The sequence below is a fragment of the Pongo abelii genome, chromosome 17, assembly GCF_028885655.2.
Source record: "Pongo abelii isolate AG06213 chromosome 17, NHGRI_mPonAbe1-v2.0_pri, whole genome shotgun sequence".
NCBI classification, from domain to species: Eukaryota; Metazoa; Chordata; class Mammalia; order Primates; family Hominidae; genus Pongo; species Pongo abelii.
In genome coordinates this window covers 94,388,448-94,409,797 of record NC_072002.2, presented here as the reverse complement: position 1 = coordinate 94,409,797, position 21,350 = coordinate 94,388,448, and the positions used below count along the sequence as shown (strand labels likewise).

Below are 21,350 nucleotides of genomic sequence, written 5' to 3'. Positions count from 1 at the left end.
GAGGGCCCATCAGGGGCTGAAGACCAACAGGGAGCACTGGGACTTGCACACGGTAACAACAGGTACCAAGGACTCAAGCCCTGGTCTCAGCCACACAGTCTTACGGGCTTTATACCCTCTGCTAGAGTCAGGGAACAGCAACACATTGGAAAATGTCTACTTGCTTAACTATTCTATGTAGCAGGGATTATGTGGATGATTTTTAAGGCAATTATATCCCAGGAACTTCCTAGTCTAGGCCACACCTACAGTGGAAGGCAACAGGAGAGGATGCTGCAGGTGCTGAGGCAAAAGCACAAGAGGCCCAAAGGCTGAAGAGAGCAAGTCAGAGGCAGCAGGGCCCAGCAAGAGGGCGTGACATCCTACAGCTCCAGCTGAAAAGAAAAGGGCACTCTCTTCTTTCTTACTGCTTCATCATGGAATAAAGAAGATAAATCAATAAATGCAGTATTTATTAAATTGAATTTATATAAGAGATCTACAAGCAACCGAATATAAGACTTGTCTCTCCAGAAGATCAATTACTGGATAAACCTAGAAAATGTGAAATGATGCTCAATTTGCCTTGACATACAATCTACAATAGTGGCTATATATTTTTTTAATTAATCTATTTCTTTTTAATGAGACAGGGTCTCACTCTGCTATCCAGGCTAGAGTGCAGTGGTGCAATCATGGCTCAGGGCAGCCTCAAACTCCCAGGCTCAGGCGATCCACCCACCTCAGCCTCCTGAGTAGCTGGTACTACAGGCACATGCCACCACGCCCAGGTAATCTTTGTATTTTTTGGTAGGGACAGGTTTCACCATGTTGCCCAGGCTGGTCTTGAACTCCTGGGCTCAAGAAATCCAGCCGCCTCAGCCTCCCTAAATGTTAGGATTACAGGAGTGAGCCACTGCACCTGGCAGAAAATATTTGTAAGAAGGAAAGGATGCTTTCCAAAATATTATATAAAAGCTTATAATTTTAGATAATCCAGTGTCTGTAACAGCCTCCAAACTTCAACAACTCATTTTCATCACTGTACTCGAAATCTTACCACCAATAACTACTTTGCTCCCAAAACTCCTTGTCCATAAGGGGCCCTCTCACTGCCATCCACCATCACAACCGGCTGTCCCTGCCTTCTCTGCTGACATGTCCACATGCAAACCTCTGGACCAGCCCAGCACCCTATCTCTGCTTCTGTGTTGGGGCTCCTGAACATCAGCCTCAGAACAGCCATATCCTGGTTACTGGCACCATTTTAAATTTAAGATTCCCAACAACAGCTGGATTCTTCACATTGCCAACAATGTATGAGCCTAAATTGTTAGGCTCTCGTCTTCTTGAGCCCCTCAAGAACTGTCTCAAAGTCTTAACACGTTGCATCAATTTCACTACCGAAAGTGTTGTTGTGATTAACTTCTTTCTTATATCAGACTTTACTGAAGCATTTTTTAACCTTAGGAACATAAAGCAATTTTGTGAATTGTCAGGGTCCTGCTATACACACTGTAATGAAGAAAGGAAATAAATATGAAGAGAGAAAAAAGGAGAGAAGGAGAGGGAGGAGAAAGAAAGAGAAGAGGGGAGGGAGACAGAAAGAGTGACATACTGATAGACTTGAAATATTTTCTACAAATGAAAGAAGTAATGCCATAGTTCCTGTGGTGGCCATATAATTCTATATAATTTTCTTTTCAGTAATCTTATCCTCATATGTTTAAGTTACTACTGGATGCCCACTAAACTTATTCTTCCATAGAATTAATATTTTTATTTATAAGACCCTCTATTCTTTTACTAAAAACATTAATAGGTTTGTGATATGGATTTTTCTCACCATAAAAAAGAAACCAAAATCAATAAAATCTTTTCCCTTACAGTATAATCAGTCCACTTCTCATCACCACTGCCACCGCCATGGTTTGGGCTGCCTGCTAAATATGCTCAGAATTCCCTCTCCCTCGCCCTGGACCTGGCTCCCTCAACACAGCACTCTCTCCTTCCCCCAAACTCTTGGAAGAGTCCTCCAGCTGTGATTGCACCTGAGTTCCACCCTAATAAACGTACTGTCAGTTTCAATTTTACCAAGATTTCCTCGTTGCTAAAATTACTAACCTCTTTTCTACTTTTCACTCCAAATGACCTTCTCTGTCCCCAGCACACTGTTGACTACTAGCCACTCCCTAAAACGCTTTCCTCATTCATTATTCTTATCCTGGTTTCTCTTCCTCTGCTTATCCCTTAAATATTGGTACTCTTCCGGGTTCTGCAAGGTTCCTCTTTTTGTACACTGTGTAAAAGCCCTGGGAAATCTTGTTCGTGGCTGTTGCTGCTCATGAAGTACTTCCAATTCTCCCTCCTTCTGCACATTAGCTAGGAGTGCAACTCCCTGACTCCTTGAACTTGGCCGAGGCCATTTAATTGTTCTGGCCAATGAAATGTGACCCGTATCGCTCGCTGGCAAAGCTTTAAGAATCAGTCAGTATGTAATTGGCCACATCAGTATTTTCTTATCCCAGTGGTCATGGAAATGTGTTTCCAAGACGGGCCCTGAGCGACCATGACGAGCAGGAGCTGTCAGCCTGCGCTGGATCCGGAACACGAGGTAAATATGACAAGAAGCAGGAGCTGCCAGCCGGTGCCGGACACGGAACACGAGGAAAACATGACCAGCAGGAGCTGCCAGCCTGCATCAGACAAGGAACACGAGGAAAATACGACAAGAAGCAGGAGCTGCCAGCCTGTGCTGGCCATGGAACACAAGGAAAATATGACCAGCAGGAGCTGCCAGCCTGCGTCAGACAAGGAACACGAGGAAAACATGACAAGAAGCAGGAGCTGCCAGCCTGGCCGGACCTGGAACACAAGGAAAACATGACCAGCAGGAGCTGCCAGCCTGCATCAGACACAGAACACGAGGAAAATATGACAAGCAGCAGGAGCTGCCAGCCTGTGCTGGACACGGAACACGAGGAAAATATGACAAGCAGCAGGAGCTGCCAGCCTGTGCCAGACACGGAACATGAGGAAAATATGACAAGAAGCAGGAGCTGCCAGCCTGGCCGGACCTGGAACATGAGAAACAACGCTGGGGGAGCCACTGTGGAGTGTGAGGCACTTTATTATCAGAGCATGACTCAGCCTATCCTGACTGATAACCACTACTCATTCAAAAATATGTATTTGCAGCTCAATTTCTCTGCTGACAACGAACTCCAATGTATCAATGTCCCAATATGGCTTCTACTCAGAGAGCTGTCAGAATTGAGTGTTAGAAACATTTTTGCTACCTGAAGAAATCCAACAAAGCTCAGGTAAAGGATGAGATGAGATTTCCCCTGTACATGTTTACCATTTTGTTTGCACCAGCCTTCTTTGAAGCCCAAAAGTTTGTTGGTTTACTAAGCAACAGAAGAACACTGTGATGTCACCTTCAGAAAGCAGTCTTACCAGCAATAAACAATAATTTCCACCTTTCCATCTCTGTTCAGAGACCAATGTCACAATTCTTTTCCATTCAACATATATCAATACCGAGGCTTCCCCTGGATAAATTACATGTTACCTTTCGCCCAGTATAGCTTGCTCAAAACCTTCTCCTGAATTTTATTCTTGTAAAACTAGCATTTAACGCTCAGAAATATTTAAGTATATATTTCATTTCCCTGTTATGTTATGCCTTAATTGGATGTTTAAATACCAAATCTGGCTGGGCACAGTGGCTCACGCCTGTAATCCCAGCACTTTCAGAGGCCGAGGCGGGCGGATCACGAGGTCGGGAGAATGAGACCATCCTGGCTAACAAGGTGAAACCCTGTCTCTACTGAAAATACAAAAAATTAGCCAGGCGTGGTGGCGGCGCCTGTAGTCCCAGCTACTTGGGAGGCTGAGGCAGGAGAATGGCTTGAACCCGGGAGGCGGAGTTTGTAGTGAGCCGAGATCGCGCCACTGCACTCCAGCCTGGGCGACAGAGCGAGACTCCGTCTCAAAAAATAAATAAATAAACAAACAAATAAATAAATACCAAATCTAAGGAAAACCTCCCCAGGGGCTTCACTATCAGCAGCACTTTGTCTTGAGACGTGTCACGGCTCCATGCCTTGCGATCTCCCCGGATCTACAGTGGGAACACTCTCCTCCCCGGGAGCCGTCGTGTGGATTCAAGACACGGAAAGTTTGAGACAAGTGCCTACCACGTGGTTGGTGCGCTCCAAGCTGGAGCTAGAACTGCTATCGCAAGGGGAGGGCTGAGCATGTACTAATCACCAGGAAAATAACCAGCCACTGAAAGAACACTTTACAGCAGGTTGAAAAGCTAACATGGTAAGCAGCAAGAAGTAAATCCAATTCTGTAAAACTCCAAAGACGCCCTTTCAATTATGAGATATATTCTGCAAACACTAAGCCAATTTAGAAGACTATTTTTTAAGAAAGGAGAAGAGGAAGAGAGGAACAGGGAAAAGAAAAGAAGAGGGAGAGAAGGAATGCCCACACAGTGGAAACTGGAAGAATTTCTAGGCCACGTGGTAGCTGACAGTACAGAACCTCGTGCCTTGCACAAACTAGTTACAAAACAACCATTTCTTGACGAGCAATCAGGGTAGGGTTGAAAAATTACCCCAATGAAAACCTTTCATTTTATAGAAAAATAAAAATTACAGGTAACATTTACTGAGCATCTGTCATGTGGCAAGTACTTTCCTAAGAGCAACGTGTGCATGAGCATGACCTTGTTCCTGGCAACCCCACTTCAGAGACGGGAGGGTGGGGAGGGTGAAGAGGCTGAGGGACACATGAGTGTGCACCAAGGCCTGGACACAGACCCAGCAGCGAGGCTCCAGGGCTACATTCCAAATCGTGCTTGCAAAACTAAGAGAACACTCCAACTCAGAACCAAGACCCTGAGTAAAGAGCTTGACGAGCCAAAAATAACAGGTGTATAGATGGGAAGAAATAATAAAGTGGAGACTCAAATGAGGAAAAAATGACAGAAAATAAGTTGAACTGAAGAAAAAGGTGGGCTAAAAAAGGAGTCACAGTAAAAGGTGGTGTAGCTTTAAAGATTTTAAATTCATATTTAAAATTAAATTTAATTTACCCTCAAATATCATCATAAATGCAAAAGTAAAAAGATTTAGGAAAAAAATCCTAGAACTGTACATACATTAGAACATTCTAGTTTTGTGGTTGGGTGCGGTGGCTCACACCTGTAATCCTAGCACTTTGGGAGGCTGAGGCGGGCAGATCACTTGAGGTCAGGAGTTTGAGACCAGCCTGGCCAACATGGTGAAACCCCATCTCTACTAAAAATATGAAAATTAGCCAGGTGGGGTGGTGCTCATCTGTAACCCCAGCTACTCGCAAGGCTGAGGCAGGAGAATCGCTTGAACCCAGGAGCGGAGGCTGCAGTGAGCCAAGATGGCACCACTGTACTCCAGCCTGGGCGACAGAGTGAGACTCCGTCTCAAAAAAAAAAAGATGTTCTAGTTTTGCTCACATGAAAAAAATAACATAGCACTTATCAGAAAACACATATAAATACGTATGTGATTCTAACTCTATATATGATTACTTTAATAATTTATTTTTAAATAATTTTAACACTATTGTAGAACTATTGACTTGCATATATTTGAAACGCAAATTAGAGTCAAACTGCAATGTAAGTCTAAAGAGATAACTTTCCCCATTATCACAATTAGGATTTATACTCAATAGTAATGCAGCATTCTTCTTTGACTTTAGCAAACATGTAACACACAGATATCTGGAGTTCTATCAAGTACAGGAGATGCACACTGGATTCTCCATGTGTACAGCTAAGGGCATTCTCAAGGCATGTCCCAGTGAAAAAGCAAACAATCGACACAGAAGGCCTCACTCTACTTACTGCTGCAAACAGCCTAGGGCTTTATAGGGTTGGTGATATGTTACTAATTTTTGAAGAGTTAACCATTTTTAAAATAACATTTACCTGAAAAAATGGAATACATCTTGCTCAAACATATCTGTTTTTTCTTTTCTTTTTATTTTTTGAGACAGAATCTCACTCTGTTGCCCAGGCTGGAGTGCAATGGTGCAATCTTGGCTCACTGTAACCACCACCTCCCGGGTTTGAGCTATCCTCCTGCCTCAGCCTCCTGAGTAGTGGGGACTACAGGCACCTGTCACCATGCCCAGCTAATTTTTGTATTTCTGGTGGAGACAGAGTTTCACCATGTTGGCCAGGCTGGTCTCAAACTTCTGGTCTCAAGTGATCCACCTGCCCCAGCCTCCCAAAGTGCTGTGATTAGAGGCGTGAGCCACCACGCTTGGCCTATCTTTTCAAAGAATTATTTGATTTCCATTGCGTTAATAAGACTTCCAGCAAAAGACAGCAAAAGATAACCTTCACTACTAATTACCTACAGAGTGAGGCATAAATCCACGTGAGGATTTTTTGTTTCATCTAAATGCACACAAATTACATTTTAAATAAAAATGAATAAAATCAATACTTAGGAAGAGCTTCTCATTAACTGTACATTAGCACATACTGTGAATTCATCTCACATATGGTATCATGATGATAGCAACTACTGAGGATTCAGATTTTTTGTTATGATTTTACGCACATGTTGGATGCATAAATAACAATTTTAGAAATATAATCAATTCAGGATATAATCAAGCAGTCTTTAAAACTAATCTTTGGCTTCAATATGCTTCTTCTGACATGGAAATAAATAAAACTGGCTTAATACTGTAACATCAAATTAAATAGTATAAAAACATTAATACAGATTGCTTTATTTTAAAATGAACCATCAACATAAAAGAGTGCAAACTGTAAAATAAGTAGACTGAAGATAAGAAATTAGCCACAATTAACTGTCAAATTACGGGCAAATTATGTATCTGACAATGAAAATTTAAGACACATATAAAATTGATTAGCCAAGCAATGATACTTTTGGAAATTCGCCAGTATGAGAATGTTGTTATAAAAATACGGAGAATTCATATTGTAAGTCACCAACATTTTTGAAAGTCTACTTTAAGATATATATTAAGCCAAAAGAATGAGCTATTCAGAACTATGCAGACTTTCTCACTGAAAGGAAAAATAAGTTCATTAAAGCAGTTGCTCCTCAATCTAGCCTACCTTATTTTTTGGATCGGATGTGTTCATTACACTTCGAGTCTCTTTTCCAGTATAAATGACAACACCTATTACAGTACCTGCAAAAACATGAAGGTGGTCCTTATAGAAATGCTTTAAAGACGAGTAAACGATAACACTTTCTAATTGATTGTTTTGATGCAAAGTATTATCACACTATTTGATTTTATATAAATTTATCCAACAGTGTATTTAATTTGGCTAATTCAAGAAAATCTAATCTCAACTTTAAAAATGGACTTTGAAAAAGTCAAATGATTTGTTAAGCAATACAAATGTACTCACATATAACATTAGGAAACGTACTAATATTCTTTTCACTGACAATAGAGATAATGACAATGGCCTTTCACTACTGTCTACTAAAATGGTGGTTCTATCACTGAAGGTCAATTAAGAGGCTATATTCTTAACTGATCAAACTTGTCCTCTGACCTTCAAATAAAGATTGTACCAGTTGAACCACTTTCTTTTAGTGTATTTCCACTGTAAAGATCAAAGTATTACTAAATATCAGTGATAGCCTTTGCTAATATTTCAAAATATATACAATTAAAATAATAGAAATATTATAAAAAACAATATTTGACTTTGCATTTAGAAGCTATTACTCTCTTTTATACATGTCAAAAAGATACAATAATTTTTAAATTTAAGAGAAAAGAAAAATAAAATATCCTTGGTATGACTGATAGATTGCAAAGGCTAAAGGGCACTTATCTCTAGAATGTCAGTATTAAAAACCATGGAAGTCTCTTTCTGAAACTACAGCCATATATAATTTATATTCCTAATTTTCATCCTTAATTTTTTGTAAATTTTGAAGGTGAGAAACACAATTAAGGTGAGAAAGTATATACACATAATGTGCAATTACCAACCATTACAGAATTAACTATAATAATTATATGAAAACTCTGATGTCACATTAACTTAACATGTAAAATACAGAGCATCATAAGACAGGCTCTTTGAAGTAAAGATGATTGATATGAACTCCCGGCTTTTTGTGAACCTTGATATGTTACATGTTATACATACCACGTAGCTTACAACCTTCCTCTCTAGAAAATCTAGGGAGGTGGAGGATGTGAAGTATTCCCCAGCAGGGATATGTGTGGAGATTATATATATTTCTCTTTTAATTGAGTGTCACTGAGAAAGTGTGAGGCTTCAGTTTGTAAAAGTTCATGAAAGGCAAGGCCAGCTCACACTTAGAATATAAGCTCCCTGATGCACAAATGCTGTCTTTATTACTGCTATCCACATAAACTTCTGAGATTAGATGACTATACTTACTATGCAGAGAAATATTAAATATATAATAATATAATACTATAAAAAGCTTCCAAAAAGAGATCATAGAATTACTCTACATCAGTGAAGCTAAATATTAAACATCATCTGATCAGTATTTTCTGTTCTGCCAATCTAGTTTACATCAAAATATAAACATCCCAGTAATGTTAAATTATCACAATGATGTAAGAAGGCAAACTGCAAAATTAACTTATTTTTTAACATTAGCAGAATGAACAAATCTCAGAAAAGTCTTTGCAAGAATTAATCAAGCTAGAAACCCTTGAGCTGAAAGCAGGTTGATGAGCGAAGTGGACTCTAGAGTGGCCTTACAATGTACAGTACCTAAATTCAATGTGATAAATGACAAAGCATATGTTATACATTTTTAACAGAGGTCCTAGTACAATATTTGTATAATCTGTTAAAGTTTGCTAAAGGCTCTCGTAAGTATTCTCTCACTTGATTCTCATGAAAAATCAACACTTACTAGAATTAGATTAAATGAATTTTTCTGAGTGTCATGCTTTTTAATATCTAACGTAACTAGAATCAGTGCAGAAATATTTGGGACATTTTCCATTCTCTTTCACAAAGGGTATGTACTTATGAAGTAGAATAGGCTAAAAGACTGAGTAAAACCTGAGTATACAAGGCAAAATAGAGGAAAGGGGTTAACTGTGGATTGTGAAATGAGACATGAGAGGGCAACAAAGTATGACAAACTCATTTTGTGTTGCATAAGATAACAGGAGACTGAGTGTGACAAATATAAATGTCACAAAGATTTCTCAGTCAATGAAATACTTAAACAGAAGAATTCCAAAACTTTAACCCATATTTTCGGTGTAGAATCAAGATCCACCTCCCTCACAACGGGCTCCAACTGGAGAAACTTCTACATGAGAAAGACCTGAGTTCAGGACCATGTTGGTAGATTAAAACCAAAACCACAACAACAAACCAGTTCTTAACAGGACCCTAAAAATGATGGTGGTCCAGTATTCATCATTAAATCAAAAATTTAACTCCATTTATCCCAAGAAAACATTTTAAAAGATCTAGGAGCACTTAATCTTCAAAGCCAGTGATTACATTTGCCTGATCCATAACTGCACACTTCAAATTGACTACAGGTAAAAATTAATATAAAATATTCAGATGCTTTGGGTCCAAAAAGGGAGGAGTAAAATATGACCACATTTACTCCTACACTCCACAGACCCCATGACTAGGGCCCTCGAGACTTAGCCTACTTCAAAGAGGCTACTTACTATGTGGATGGTCTGCAAGTCATTCTATAGTCCAACTCTATTATGTCCAACTTCTGTTCAATCACAATTTCATGTGAGTGGGATAATAATTACTATCTTAGTTACTATGTGCCTTCCTTGCTACATGCTATATAGAAAACTTCATGCAAAATTATACCACCTTCTAATTGACTACAGCTGTATTTTAAGCAAACAACTTCCATGTTGCAAAGCAAGATAAAGAATGCTAACAAGGTCAAATTTTGTAGAAAAAGATACTCTCCTTTATTTAAACATTTCTAGTTTATACCAGAAATCATAATCCAGCACTTCAAAACAAGTAGTCCACTCAATATTTCAAATGATAGGCCTATTGCAATACTTTTAGTTGCTATTTCTAACCATTGACATATTATGTTTAATTTGCAGATAACCAATCCTCACAAATTCAAATTAGTTAAGATGATTCACAGAAAATTATTTAAAAACACAAAATATAAAACCTAGACCACTTTAACAAAACAATTAATGGCCTTAAGCTATAAAATCAAAATGACATGAAATGCTTACTAAAAGTAAATATGTATTTCATGTGTGTCTAATGAGAGACAGAGGTATTAACAAATCAACGTATTTGTTGACTCTCGATTATACACCCAAAACCTGCTAGATACCGTTAGCAAAAGCAGGCAGGGCCACATACACCAGCCTCTGGAACACACTCCAACTCGCAGATGCCCTCCAGGAGCCAATTTCCATAGAACCCCAGTGTGCACTGCTCCCTGGGGCAGGCGCTCCCGGGCTGGACCCGATGATAGCTAGGCAGACACTGAGCACTGCATGTACAACTCCAATCACGCACCAAGTGCAGGAAAACTGATGAAGACCGTGAACTGAGCCCCAGGATGTAAACAACCTAGACCAAAACTGGCGCACAGAGTACAAAGGAGACCCCCAACCAAGGTCTAGAGTCCACACCAGCCAGGACACAGAGACACAGGTGACCCACACCCAGGTCTAGAGTCCACATGGCTGAGACACAGAGACACAGAAGACCCTCACCCAGGTCTAGACACCACACGGCTGGCCCACTGAGTGACAAGGAGACCGACACCCAGGTGTGGGTCCACATGGCCAGGGATTGCCCTCTGACAGCCCCGTCACACTTTTGTCAACCTTGCCTTAGAGAGCCCAGCTTTCCTTCCAGTTTTGTGACAGCTGAGTATCAGGAACACTCCTTTGTATGCTCATCAGTATAACAAACACGACAGTTCTCCAGGACCCAGTTCTGCATTTTAGAGAACAAGTGTTCTAGATCCACATGGGAAGTGAAACCTCCGGCAGCACAGCAGGCTCTCTGTGTCCTGCCTTGGCTCACCTCTCGTCTGCTGCATCTGCCTGTCTGTGTCTAACCTGAGTCCTGGTTCCCATGCATTCAGAGCTCTAGGACGGGGAAGAAGCACTGAGTTCACTTCCCCTCCAGAGTCAGCTTGAATTCAACTGAGATATGACTTTCAAAGTATAAGAGTAAAAGGAATTCTCAACTTGTAATCAATTACAAAGAATACAAGAGTGCCTAGGTTACTCTGGAAATCTTAAAATCTTTCAAACATTCCTTAGGATATAGCAGTGTGGTAAATATCTAGAATGTGTTAACTGTTCACATTAACAAGGCTTTTAAATAAAGATATGTATGTACTAAAAGAGTTGAAATTAAAGAAAAAGCTTACATTTAAAGATGTTCGAATACAAACTAACATTAAAGGTACCTTAATTAAGCTTCTCGAGTGGATGGTTTTAAAGCCATCTTCGTGCCCGCTAGGAAGACACAACACTGAATGCTAGATGGCAAAGAGAACAGAATGGACAGGATGGGGCTGGCATGTTACGATGCCTCATTAGTGTCCAACTAGTTGGGCCCACTTGCCAAGGTCATCAAGAGAACTGAGGTCAGGAGAGAAAACTTTGTTCAGGGAACTGTATGGGATGTCTCAAAAGCCTTTAGCTCAAGCAGCTTTAGTCTCCCTCAGGAGAAGGGCCACAAATCAACAGTACTAGGGATTAGTAACAACACTTAATATATGTTTATACAGCACCAGGAAAAAAAGATGAAATTTATTTTAAAAAGGGAAGCATTACTATCTTCATGAATGATTCTTAATTAAGAATAACAAATATCAGTGAGATGGAAGAAACAGGCTGCAATAACTACGTATGGAAAATGTGTCAGCTTCTGAGTCCTGCATCACAAATGCTTTCGTGTAACTACTGAAGGCCGAGCACTCAAGGACACTGGCTTTCAGGGAATGCACAGCTGGACTCCATTCTGGTCCCCGTGCAGCCTGGCTCTATGGTAACTGGCAGGGGGAACACACCTCCCGAGTGCAGCCATTCAGCGTGAGGCCAGGCCAGCACTGACCACACTCACCACCTGGCGGAGAGGCTGGCAACACTCATGCCTCTCAGCAATGCCAAGTCAGCAGCATGAAGGCGGCTAGAGGGCAGGTTTCCCTGGCTAAATGTGCCCGCCCGTGGTGTGAAGACCCTTACAGAGCTCAGGGCCCACGTGTCCACCCCAGAAGAGTCCTCCTGGCGTAAGGCCCCTCTCGAGGCCTACAGAGCCCAGAAACTGTCCTGCTCACCTCTGAAGTCTCTTCATGGAAAACCGTCCTTGTTCTCTTTCTTTGTATGTTAAGAAATTTATATACGTATGTTTTATATATATATATACACACACACACAACATTTATATGTATGTAACATTTATATATAAATAACATCATCAAACACCCACAAAAATTGTCACCTATTAAAACTGCCATATACCCATCAAGCATTTTTTAAAGACACAAAACACTAGGATAAGATTAATCCTCTTTCAAATTCTATCCTCCAAAATGCTAACATGTGTCCTCCTCCTGGAGTTCGTTGTATAGTTTTGCATACTGCAGGCCAACAGTTAAACACAAGCACACAAAGCGGCCCTGTTGTGTGACACCTGCCTTCTCCATGGGCCTAGCACACTGGCCCTTGGATCCTTTTCTTCAAGGTACTGTCTCTCGGTACTAGGCTGCTAGCAGGAATGCTCCTCACGCTGTTCCTGCCACCTGCCTCATCCTGCCACATCTGCATATTCTTTAAATCTAATTTAAATGTTTCTTCTTCAGAAAAGCTGTTCCTAGACCTGGTCTATATAAACTTCATTTTTCTTTTTTTTTGAGATGGCGTCTCGCTCTGTCGCCCAGGCTAGAGTGCAGTGGCGCGATCTTGGCTCACTGCAAGCTCTGCCTCCTGGGTTCACGCCATTCTCCTGCCTCAGCCTCTGGAGTAGCTGGGACTACAGGCGCACGCCACCACGCCTGGCTAATTTTTTGTATTTTTAGTAGAGACAGGGTTTCACGGTGTTAGCCAGGATGGTCTTGATCTCCTGACCTTGTGATCCGCCCGCCTTGGCCTCCCAAAGTGCTGGGATTACAGGTGTGAGCCACCACGCCCAGCCTATAAGCTTCTTTAATTACAAAATTTCCATAGCACTCTGTACTTGTTTGTGATACTTAGCACAGTAACATTATCTAGAACACTTTCTTAATCTCTGTCCACAAAGCCATAAGCTCCCTGAGGACAGGATCTGTAACTGCCTTGCCCCAGACCGCATCACCGTGCCTGGTGTAGAAAAGGTGCTCCAAGCACATGCACCGGGGAGTGAGTGGCATCCAGGAGAGAACGGCTACCAGCACTGGGCAGCACCGAGAAGACACAGCTCCAACAATCTAGCCTCTCATTCCGGGCTGCCATCACCTTTCGGGCACTCTCTTCCAGAGCTCCCTGCTGCTAAGCCCCATTATTGGCACCAGCATCAATACCAACCCATTCCTGCTAAACTTCCTCCCTGGCATCAACCTCAGCATCACCTAATTTCTCATTAGCTTCCTTCCAAACATCATCATCAATGTCAACTAATATCTGATAACATGGTAATCATCTGACATCGTCTACCTCTCACAGCACGCCTGGCCTCTTCTAATACTTTTCCGTTCCACAGTCACTTCAGCCACACTCTCCTCCTGCCAACCTTTGTCGGACGACTGAGAAGTGCTAAAATCACCACTGGCTTCCCAAGCTCTTCTGTGGCGCCTCTCATTAAGGAACACTGACAAGTTTGTCAAGAAACAGGTCAAAGACGAACAGAATATCCCTGTACTCCTGCATGAAGGCTGCAGCACCTCTCCCTGTCTCAGGCCTTGTGAACCACGTGCAGTGTCTGAGGAGCAGCACAAGCCTCACCACAAGCTCCCAGGACTGTCTCAGACCCACTGAACTGGAGTCTGCGTTTAGCAAGGTCCCTAAATATTTCAGGGCACTGTGAGAAACACTTGTTTGGAGTCCCTGGACAAAACAAAGCATCATCTATCCGGGAGCAATCACACTCAGAGGAGAATGTTTTCCTTACCTGATGCAACAATGGTGCTTGCCCACAATGTATTTTCTATGCTGAGACTTTCATGAATGGGCGGGTCAGTGTCTTCCTGTGCAGGGAGACAAAAAGAAAACAAAGTTGTCAAATGAGTGATTGCTCATTATTTATACCTTACATATCCTCAGTATTAGAAACAGGTCCACAAGCTCAATCCAAGTGAACAGCAGTGCAAAGGCACTGCAAAACAGACGTTAGAAAAAAGGGACTATAAAAAATTGAAAGTACAAGTTCAAAGAACTCCTGTATCAATTAATTGCTTGTAGTGCTTAACATTAATACACAAACAAAATAATTCTAAATTTTCATGAAAGTACTATATCTTGTAATATTTATTTATTTATTTATTTACTTATGAGGTGTTACTATGTTGACCAGGCTAATCTCAAATTCCTGGGCTCAAGCAATCCTCCCATCTCAGACTCCCAAGTAGCTGGGTTTACAGGTACATCCAGCATGCCTAGCTTATTCAACTACATCTTTAACACATCATTTAACAACACTCCTGGAAAAGTAGAAAATATTAGCACAGAAATAACCACAAGTCAACTCTTCAACATTTCTTTTGCGTGCGTAGCGTAATTTCCTCTCTCTATCTCTCGTGAAGGACAAGGGCAATGCTTTTTAAGTGTACATGTATTCACGAGAGAGAAAATGCTTCTGTGAATATTGTTATAAAATAAACATATTTTTAAAATGTATTTCTCTTAAATTCCTGTTTAAAAGTATGCTATTATTGGCCGGGCGCGGTGGCTCACGCCTGTAATTCCAGCACTTTGGGAGGCCGAGATGGGTGGATCATGAGGTCAGGAGATCGAGACCATCCTCGCTAACACGGTGAAACCCCAACTTTAGTAAAAATACAAAAAATTAGCTGGGCATGGTGGCAGGCACCTGTAGTCCCAGCTGCTTGGGAGGCTGAGGCAGGAGAATGGCGTGAACCCAGGAGGCAGAGCTTGCAGTGAGCCAAGATCACGCCACTTCACTCCAGCCTGGGCGACAGAGCAAGACTCCGTCTCAAAGAAAAAAAAAAAAGTATGCTGTTATTACACTAAATATTCTTAAACAAAATTCAAGTACGTTATATGATGCTAACTACCTAAACAGATAGCAAACCAATATGGCCACACATCAGTATCACAACAGCAATACGTACAGTCTAGTTTTACATTTACACTTTCAATGTTCATATTCAGAGAAGAAAATTACAATTTAAAATCTGGGAATTTTTAATCTTAATGTAAAGTCATGGCCTACATTTCGGTTATGGAAGCCTTACTAGAATAAAGGAATGCATCCACAGCCCTGCATCTAGAAGTAACACAGGGAAGATGTCCCGTGTGGGAGGCAGTGACCTCGACATCTGGATAGGGTAAAAGCCACACAGTGTCCTGACTGTTGGGCGTCTCCCGTAAAATAATGCCCCCTCCACAAACTATTTTCAAAAACTATTTTATTATGAAACAATAATTTGCTATCATGATATACCTTAAGAAAAAAAAAAAAAGAAATCAAATTTGAAAAGGAAAGAAATTGAAAACATATTTTCCAAAATACTCTGCATGTACAAAATACGTTTATGCTACTGGTGTTTTCCTTCTAGTTACTTATCAAACCACTTTCAAATGATGTAATTTTGGCCATTTTGCTCATTACTTGGGAGATATTTGCTAGATATTTGTTGGCCATTTTGCTCATTACTTGGAAGATATTTGCTAGATATCTGATTCTCTCATAGACTTGATTTGTTTATTTGTGAAGCACAGAATCTAAACCAATCCTAACAGTCTCCAAAATATTTCCCCTAATATGGCAATTATTTAGTAACTAAAGTATTTTCAATTACATTCAATTTGAGGAAGGCGTTTGGCCTCCAGTTGCCTTGTATGCCCAAAATAGCAAGCCCAGTAGTTAGGAAGCGTCCTGCAATGCAGGTGCAACTCCGGGTCAGACTCTCAGGGCCCTGGGGATCGTGAACCTTCCACCACGTCCCTTCACAAGAAGGCGACCACCTGACCTGAAGAGTGACCTTAGCGTCTGAGCCTTTGGGAGAGTGAAGGCTATGATGCTGGGAATTGTTCACAAGACAGCTGGAGTGCTGTTTCTTTGAAAAAAAAAAAAATCATTTCAAAAATATACACTGGCATTTAAATAAACAGTACCTTGGTTACGTCATCTACAATATGATCTCAGTAGGCACAAGTGCAATGCCAGCCACAACAAAGGACACAAAGAGGTCTTCTCAGTGATGTCAATGGTCTTAAGGAGCAGGCGCCCTGCAGACACAGCCTGGATGGAAACAATCTGTCTACAGTATGTGCTGACTCCAGCATGGACCAATTACTATTTCTGCAGATAAACAAATACCTTTAATTCTACAGTCCCTTAGGAATTACTTCCTTCAATTCCACCTTATCAAGTACAACATGTTGCACGCTTTCCTGAACTTAGCAGTTACAACTTATAAAAATCTGATAATTAACCTGTATTCATATGCAAAATACTAAGGATATATATTTTTAAGTGGAAAACCTGAGAATTATATTATCCCAATATAAATCTGCATGTTTACAGGGGAAAAGAACTTAAAAGGAAGAGTCAAAAGAGTAATACTAGTATTTGTATCAGGAAGGGAGGAGGGCTGTAAAAGTGGTGTATACTTTTAACCACTTTATTTTTTATATAGTTTCATACTAATGGTAATATGTTTACAAATGTCAAAATATACTGGAATCAAATTAAGCTCCTGCACAGTAGCTAACACACCACCATTACAGTCTTTAAAACACAGAAGAACATTCAAGTACTTAATTTTCCAACAGTGTTCTTGTTTTTTCCACAGAAAACACCAGATGGAAATTGCCTTTTGTTTACTTTGTTTATAACTAAAGTAGCTGCTCAGAGTAAAGGCATACAATTTATCCGATGCTAAGATAAACAATCCAGAAAAACTGAGTTATCCCTATGACTTTTATGATTTGATAGAACAACCAAAATACCAACTTTAAAGAAAAAGCAAGTAGCCTCTATGGATTAGACTACTTTGTAATTGAATTTAGGATTGCACTGAAATGGGTAATTTCTGATTCATTCAAACAAATGGTGTTACAGTCTAACTCAGCTTAACACTGTTGAAGAAACAAAAAAAGACATATATCCTCATTCCTACTTCCCAGGTCCAGTTGACACAGTATATCCTTTACCTGCTGGGGGTCTAGAGATTCCAGCGCTGGCACAGCCAACTGAGCATACAGTTGGCACTAAGAAGCCAAATACTGAATTCCATATTTATCATTTTAAAGCATGAAGCAATAAAATTTTTATCTACCATAAATTCAGAATTTTATTGTATCAGAGCAATTGACACGTTTCTAATCCCATATTTTATGGGTTTTACCTTCCTAGCACCTAGCACAGAATAGGCAATGAACATTGTCCAATAAATAAAAGAACACTCATGAAATTCTTTTTCTAATATCCACAGGAATCAAGATGTCTTTACCTGCAGTGCCCACAAGCATGATGCTATAATGAGTCACCTGCCTGTGGTTACTCTTGAGTCTCCTTTTATGAAGCATCAGGTACTTGCTTCTCCAGGGCCTCCTGCCTGCTGTTACTCTAAGCCTCCTGCCTCTACGAAGCATCGGGTGCCTGCTCCTCCACGCCCTCCTGCCTCTAAGAAGCATCGGGTACCTGCTCCTCCAGGGCCTCCTGCCTGCTGTTACTCTAAGCCTCCTGCCTCTACGAAGCATCAGGTACCTGCTCCTCCCGGTTCTCCTGCCTGAAGATGCCCATCATGACTTCACCACCCCAGTAGAAATTCACACAATTGTATTCCCTTTAAGCTCTTCCTAATGATTCACTTGATATGAAAGTTTAATTATTGATGCATGTCAATCTTTTAGTACTACATTTTCTCCTAATGTCGAAGTCCAAGAGAATAAGGGCATTAAAAAACAAAAATTTTAGAAGGGTTTCTCAGATGTAAACAAAAGGTTCTATATAATTTAGTTTTAGAAATTTTAGCTGGTTTCCTGTTACTTTTCTATGACCATTTTTTTGTATGAATGTTTCTGTCTCTCTCTAACACAATTTTATGTTGAAGAAAACACAACATCTATGCATTTTTCTTTCAGTTCTGGAATGGCAATGATTGACTATAAACATTTTTCTAACATGGAGAAAATGATTCCAAAAGATAGTTTTTTACCAGTCTCATGAAGCACAGAATAAAGACTTGGAAGACTGAAAATAAATTATCTCTAAAATGTTCTATTTCGCTTTCCTTCTCTTTAATGGTCTATCGTGTGAACAGATAAAATCTGCTTGGGGGAGGATGCAAAATGTTACCATTTCACACTGTTCTCTCAACAGCGTACCCTACTTAACAAACAGCAGAGGTTTGCTTTTTTGAAGGAGAGTATTTTGGCTGAAGAAGACATGAACAATGATAAGTGTGCTATGGTTTACAAAAGAAATTACAGCAGAAAATACATTCTCAAAATGACTAACTGGGAATGTGATGTTAAAGGACTATAAATACTGCTAATACTTCAAAACTGGCTATAATTTACAACTCCAAACTTCCAAGAGAATACACATAGATTTTGAACAATAAGTGAAATTAGCGATATCAATCAGTCACATAATGAAAAAGGTTATACAATCAGTAATTTAGGTTGTTCTCACATTATCTGAGGAAAACGGAAGCAGACACCATCACAGCGCCACATCTACATTAGATTCTGCACAGGCATCAGCATGCGTACTGGGTATACTGCCACAGGGATCTTGAATTAATTTGCTCTAATTCCATATATATATATATTTTTTAAGACAGGGTCTCACTCTGTCACCCAGGTTGCAGTGCAGTGGTACAATCACAGCTCAGGGCAGGCTCCACCTCAACCTCGCAGGCTCCAGCAATCCTCCCACCTCAGCCTCCCATGTAGCTGAGGCTACAGGCGTGCTCCAGCTGTAGCCACCCCACTAGGCTAATTAAAAAAAATTTTTTTTTAAATCAGAAATCAGGGGCTGGGCGCAGTGATTCACGCCTGTAATCCCAGCACTTTGGGAGGCCGAGGTGGGTGGATCACTAGGTCAGGAGTTTGAGACCAATATGGTGAAACCCCGTCTCTACTAAAAATACAAAAATAAGCTGGGCTTGGTGGCACACACCTGTAGTCCCAACTGCTCGGGAGGCTGAGGCAGGAGAATTGCTTGAACCCAGGAGGCAGAGGCTACAGTGAGCCGAGATCACGCCACTGCACTCCAGCCTGGGCAACACAGCGAGACTCCATCTCAAAAAATAAATAAATAAGTAAATTAGGTCTCCCTATGTTGCCCAGGCTGGTCTTGAACTCCTGGGCTCAACTCCCACGTCAGCCTCCCAAAGTGCTAACGTTACAAGCATGAGCCACCATGCCCAGCCAATTTGTTCTAATTCTTATTTAAGTATTTAAGCTGACACAAAAGAAAGATATATTTTGTCTTATGTATATTACACTATAAAAAAGGAAGATAAGTGGATACCACTCCTTAACAATGCCCAGTTGATAAATCTGAATTTAACTGAATTCCATTTTCTCATTATAAACAAGTTAGTTATCATGTCTTTATTCTCTTCCTTTTTGAAAAATACACACAAAAATCAAGAACTTTCATCAAAATAATTCAGATTTCAGAATGGATATATATCTAAAATGAGAAAAAAACTCTGTTAGAAAACATCAAAGGCAATGAAAGGCTATCTGTGTGAATGAACTTGAAGTAATTTACACAAGGTAAATGTATCTTCAATTAGCTTGAAAACCACCACTAAGTTTCTCTCTCTTTTGAGTGGCACAGCCTCCCACAAGTGGTCACCATCACCAGGCCATCAGCACACGTCTCCTGCCTCATGGGGTGAAGCCATTCCCATTTCTAAATTCAGTTTGTGCTCAACACTTGGCACTTGCACCTGAGAGGCCAACCGACCGTCCTAAAGCAGCCAGGGCAACAGCCAGCCCTGCTCCTAAAAGGGTGTGGGAGCCTCAGGCTCTAGAACCTCGATGGCAACTAAGCATTGTGGCCTGGAAATTCAGGGCCCCACCCAAGTCTATGCTGATGAAAACAATTCCACCATTATTTCTGCTCTGACTCCAACGTTACCACCTCCACCTCTGCTCTGACCCCCGCAGTTCCCTCCTCCACCTCTGCTCTGACCTAGACAGTTCCCACCCTCCACGTCTGCTCTGACCTAGACAGTTCCGACCTCCACCTCTGCTCTGACCTAGACAGTTCCCACCTCCACCTCTGCTCTGACCTCCGCAGTTCCCACCTCCACCTCTGCTCTGACCTAGACAGTTCCCACCTCCACGTCTGCTCTGACCTAGACAGTTCCGACCTCCACCTCTGCTCTGACCTAGACAGTTCCCACCTCCACCTCTGCTCTGACCCCCGAAGTTCCCACCTCCACCTCTGCTCTGACCTAGACAGTTCCCACCTCCACGTCTGCTCTGACCTAGACAGTTCCCACCTCCACCTCTGCTCTGACCTAGACAGTTCCCACCTCCACCTCTGCTCTGACCTAGACAGTTCCCACCTCCACCTCTGCTCTGACCTAGACAGTTCCCACCTCCACCTCTGCTCTGACCTAGACAGTTCCCACCTCCACCTCTGCTCTGACCCCCAAAGTTCCCACCTCCACCTCTGCTCTGACCCTGACAGTTCCCACCTCCACCTCTGCTCTGACATAAACACATTTACTCGCAAGATATTCAGAAATGTATCCTTTATTATCTGATATTTGGCAATTTCTGAGAAACCTTTATTATAATTTCTTAATTAAGCCCACTTGGTCAGAGAGCATATTTTATGAGTTGACTTTTTTTTCCTAAGCTTTTTTCTGGCATGTCTTAATAAATGTTCTGTGTGCACTGGGTAAACTACCCATCCTGCTGCCTTAAGTCTCTGTATCTATCAATGGGGTCAACTTCATGAATAGTGTTCTTCAACACTATAGTGCTCTACTATATCCTTACTGATTTTCTCCCTACTCATTTGTTCAATTATTGAGAAGTGGATATTAAAATCTCCAACTATCATAATGGATTTGTCAATTTCTCCTTGAAGTTCTAACAGTTTCTGCTTCAGGTACAATCGTGTACAACATAACAACATTTCAGTAGACGGT

General features: G+C 41.1%; 1 protein-coding gene across 12 annotated transcripts in view; it reads right to left on the bottom strand.

Moving 5' to 3' along the window:
• The window catches only part of ATP9B (ATPase phospholipid transporting 9B (putative)), a 305,109-nt gene that overhangs the window by 157,840 nt on the left and 125,919 nt on the right, over window positions 1–21,350 (bottom strand). For all 12 annotated transcript variants that reach the window (XM_009252491.4, XM_002828331.6, XM_054538120.2 and 9 more), the window contains 2 exons: window positions 14,153–14,228; window positions 7,133–7,209 (listed from right to left, as the gene is read on the bottom strand). In XM_009252491.4, coding sequence (XP_009250766.2) covers window positions 7,133–7,209; window positions 14,153–14,228 — 153 coding nt within the window. The remainder of the gene's footprint in view (window positions 1–7,132; window positions 7,210–14,152; window positions 14,229–21,350) is intronic.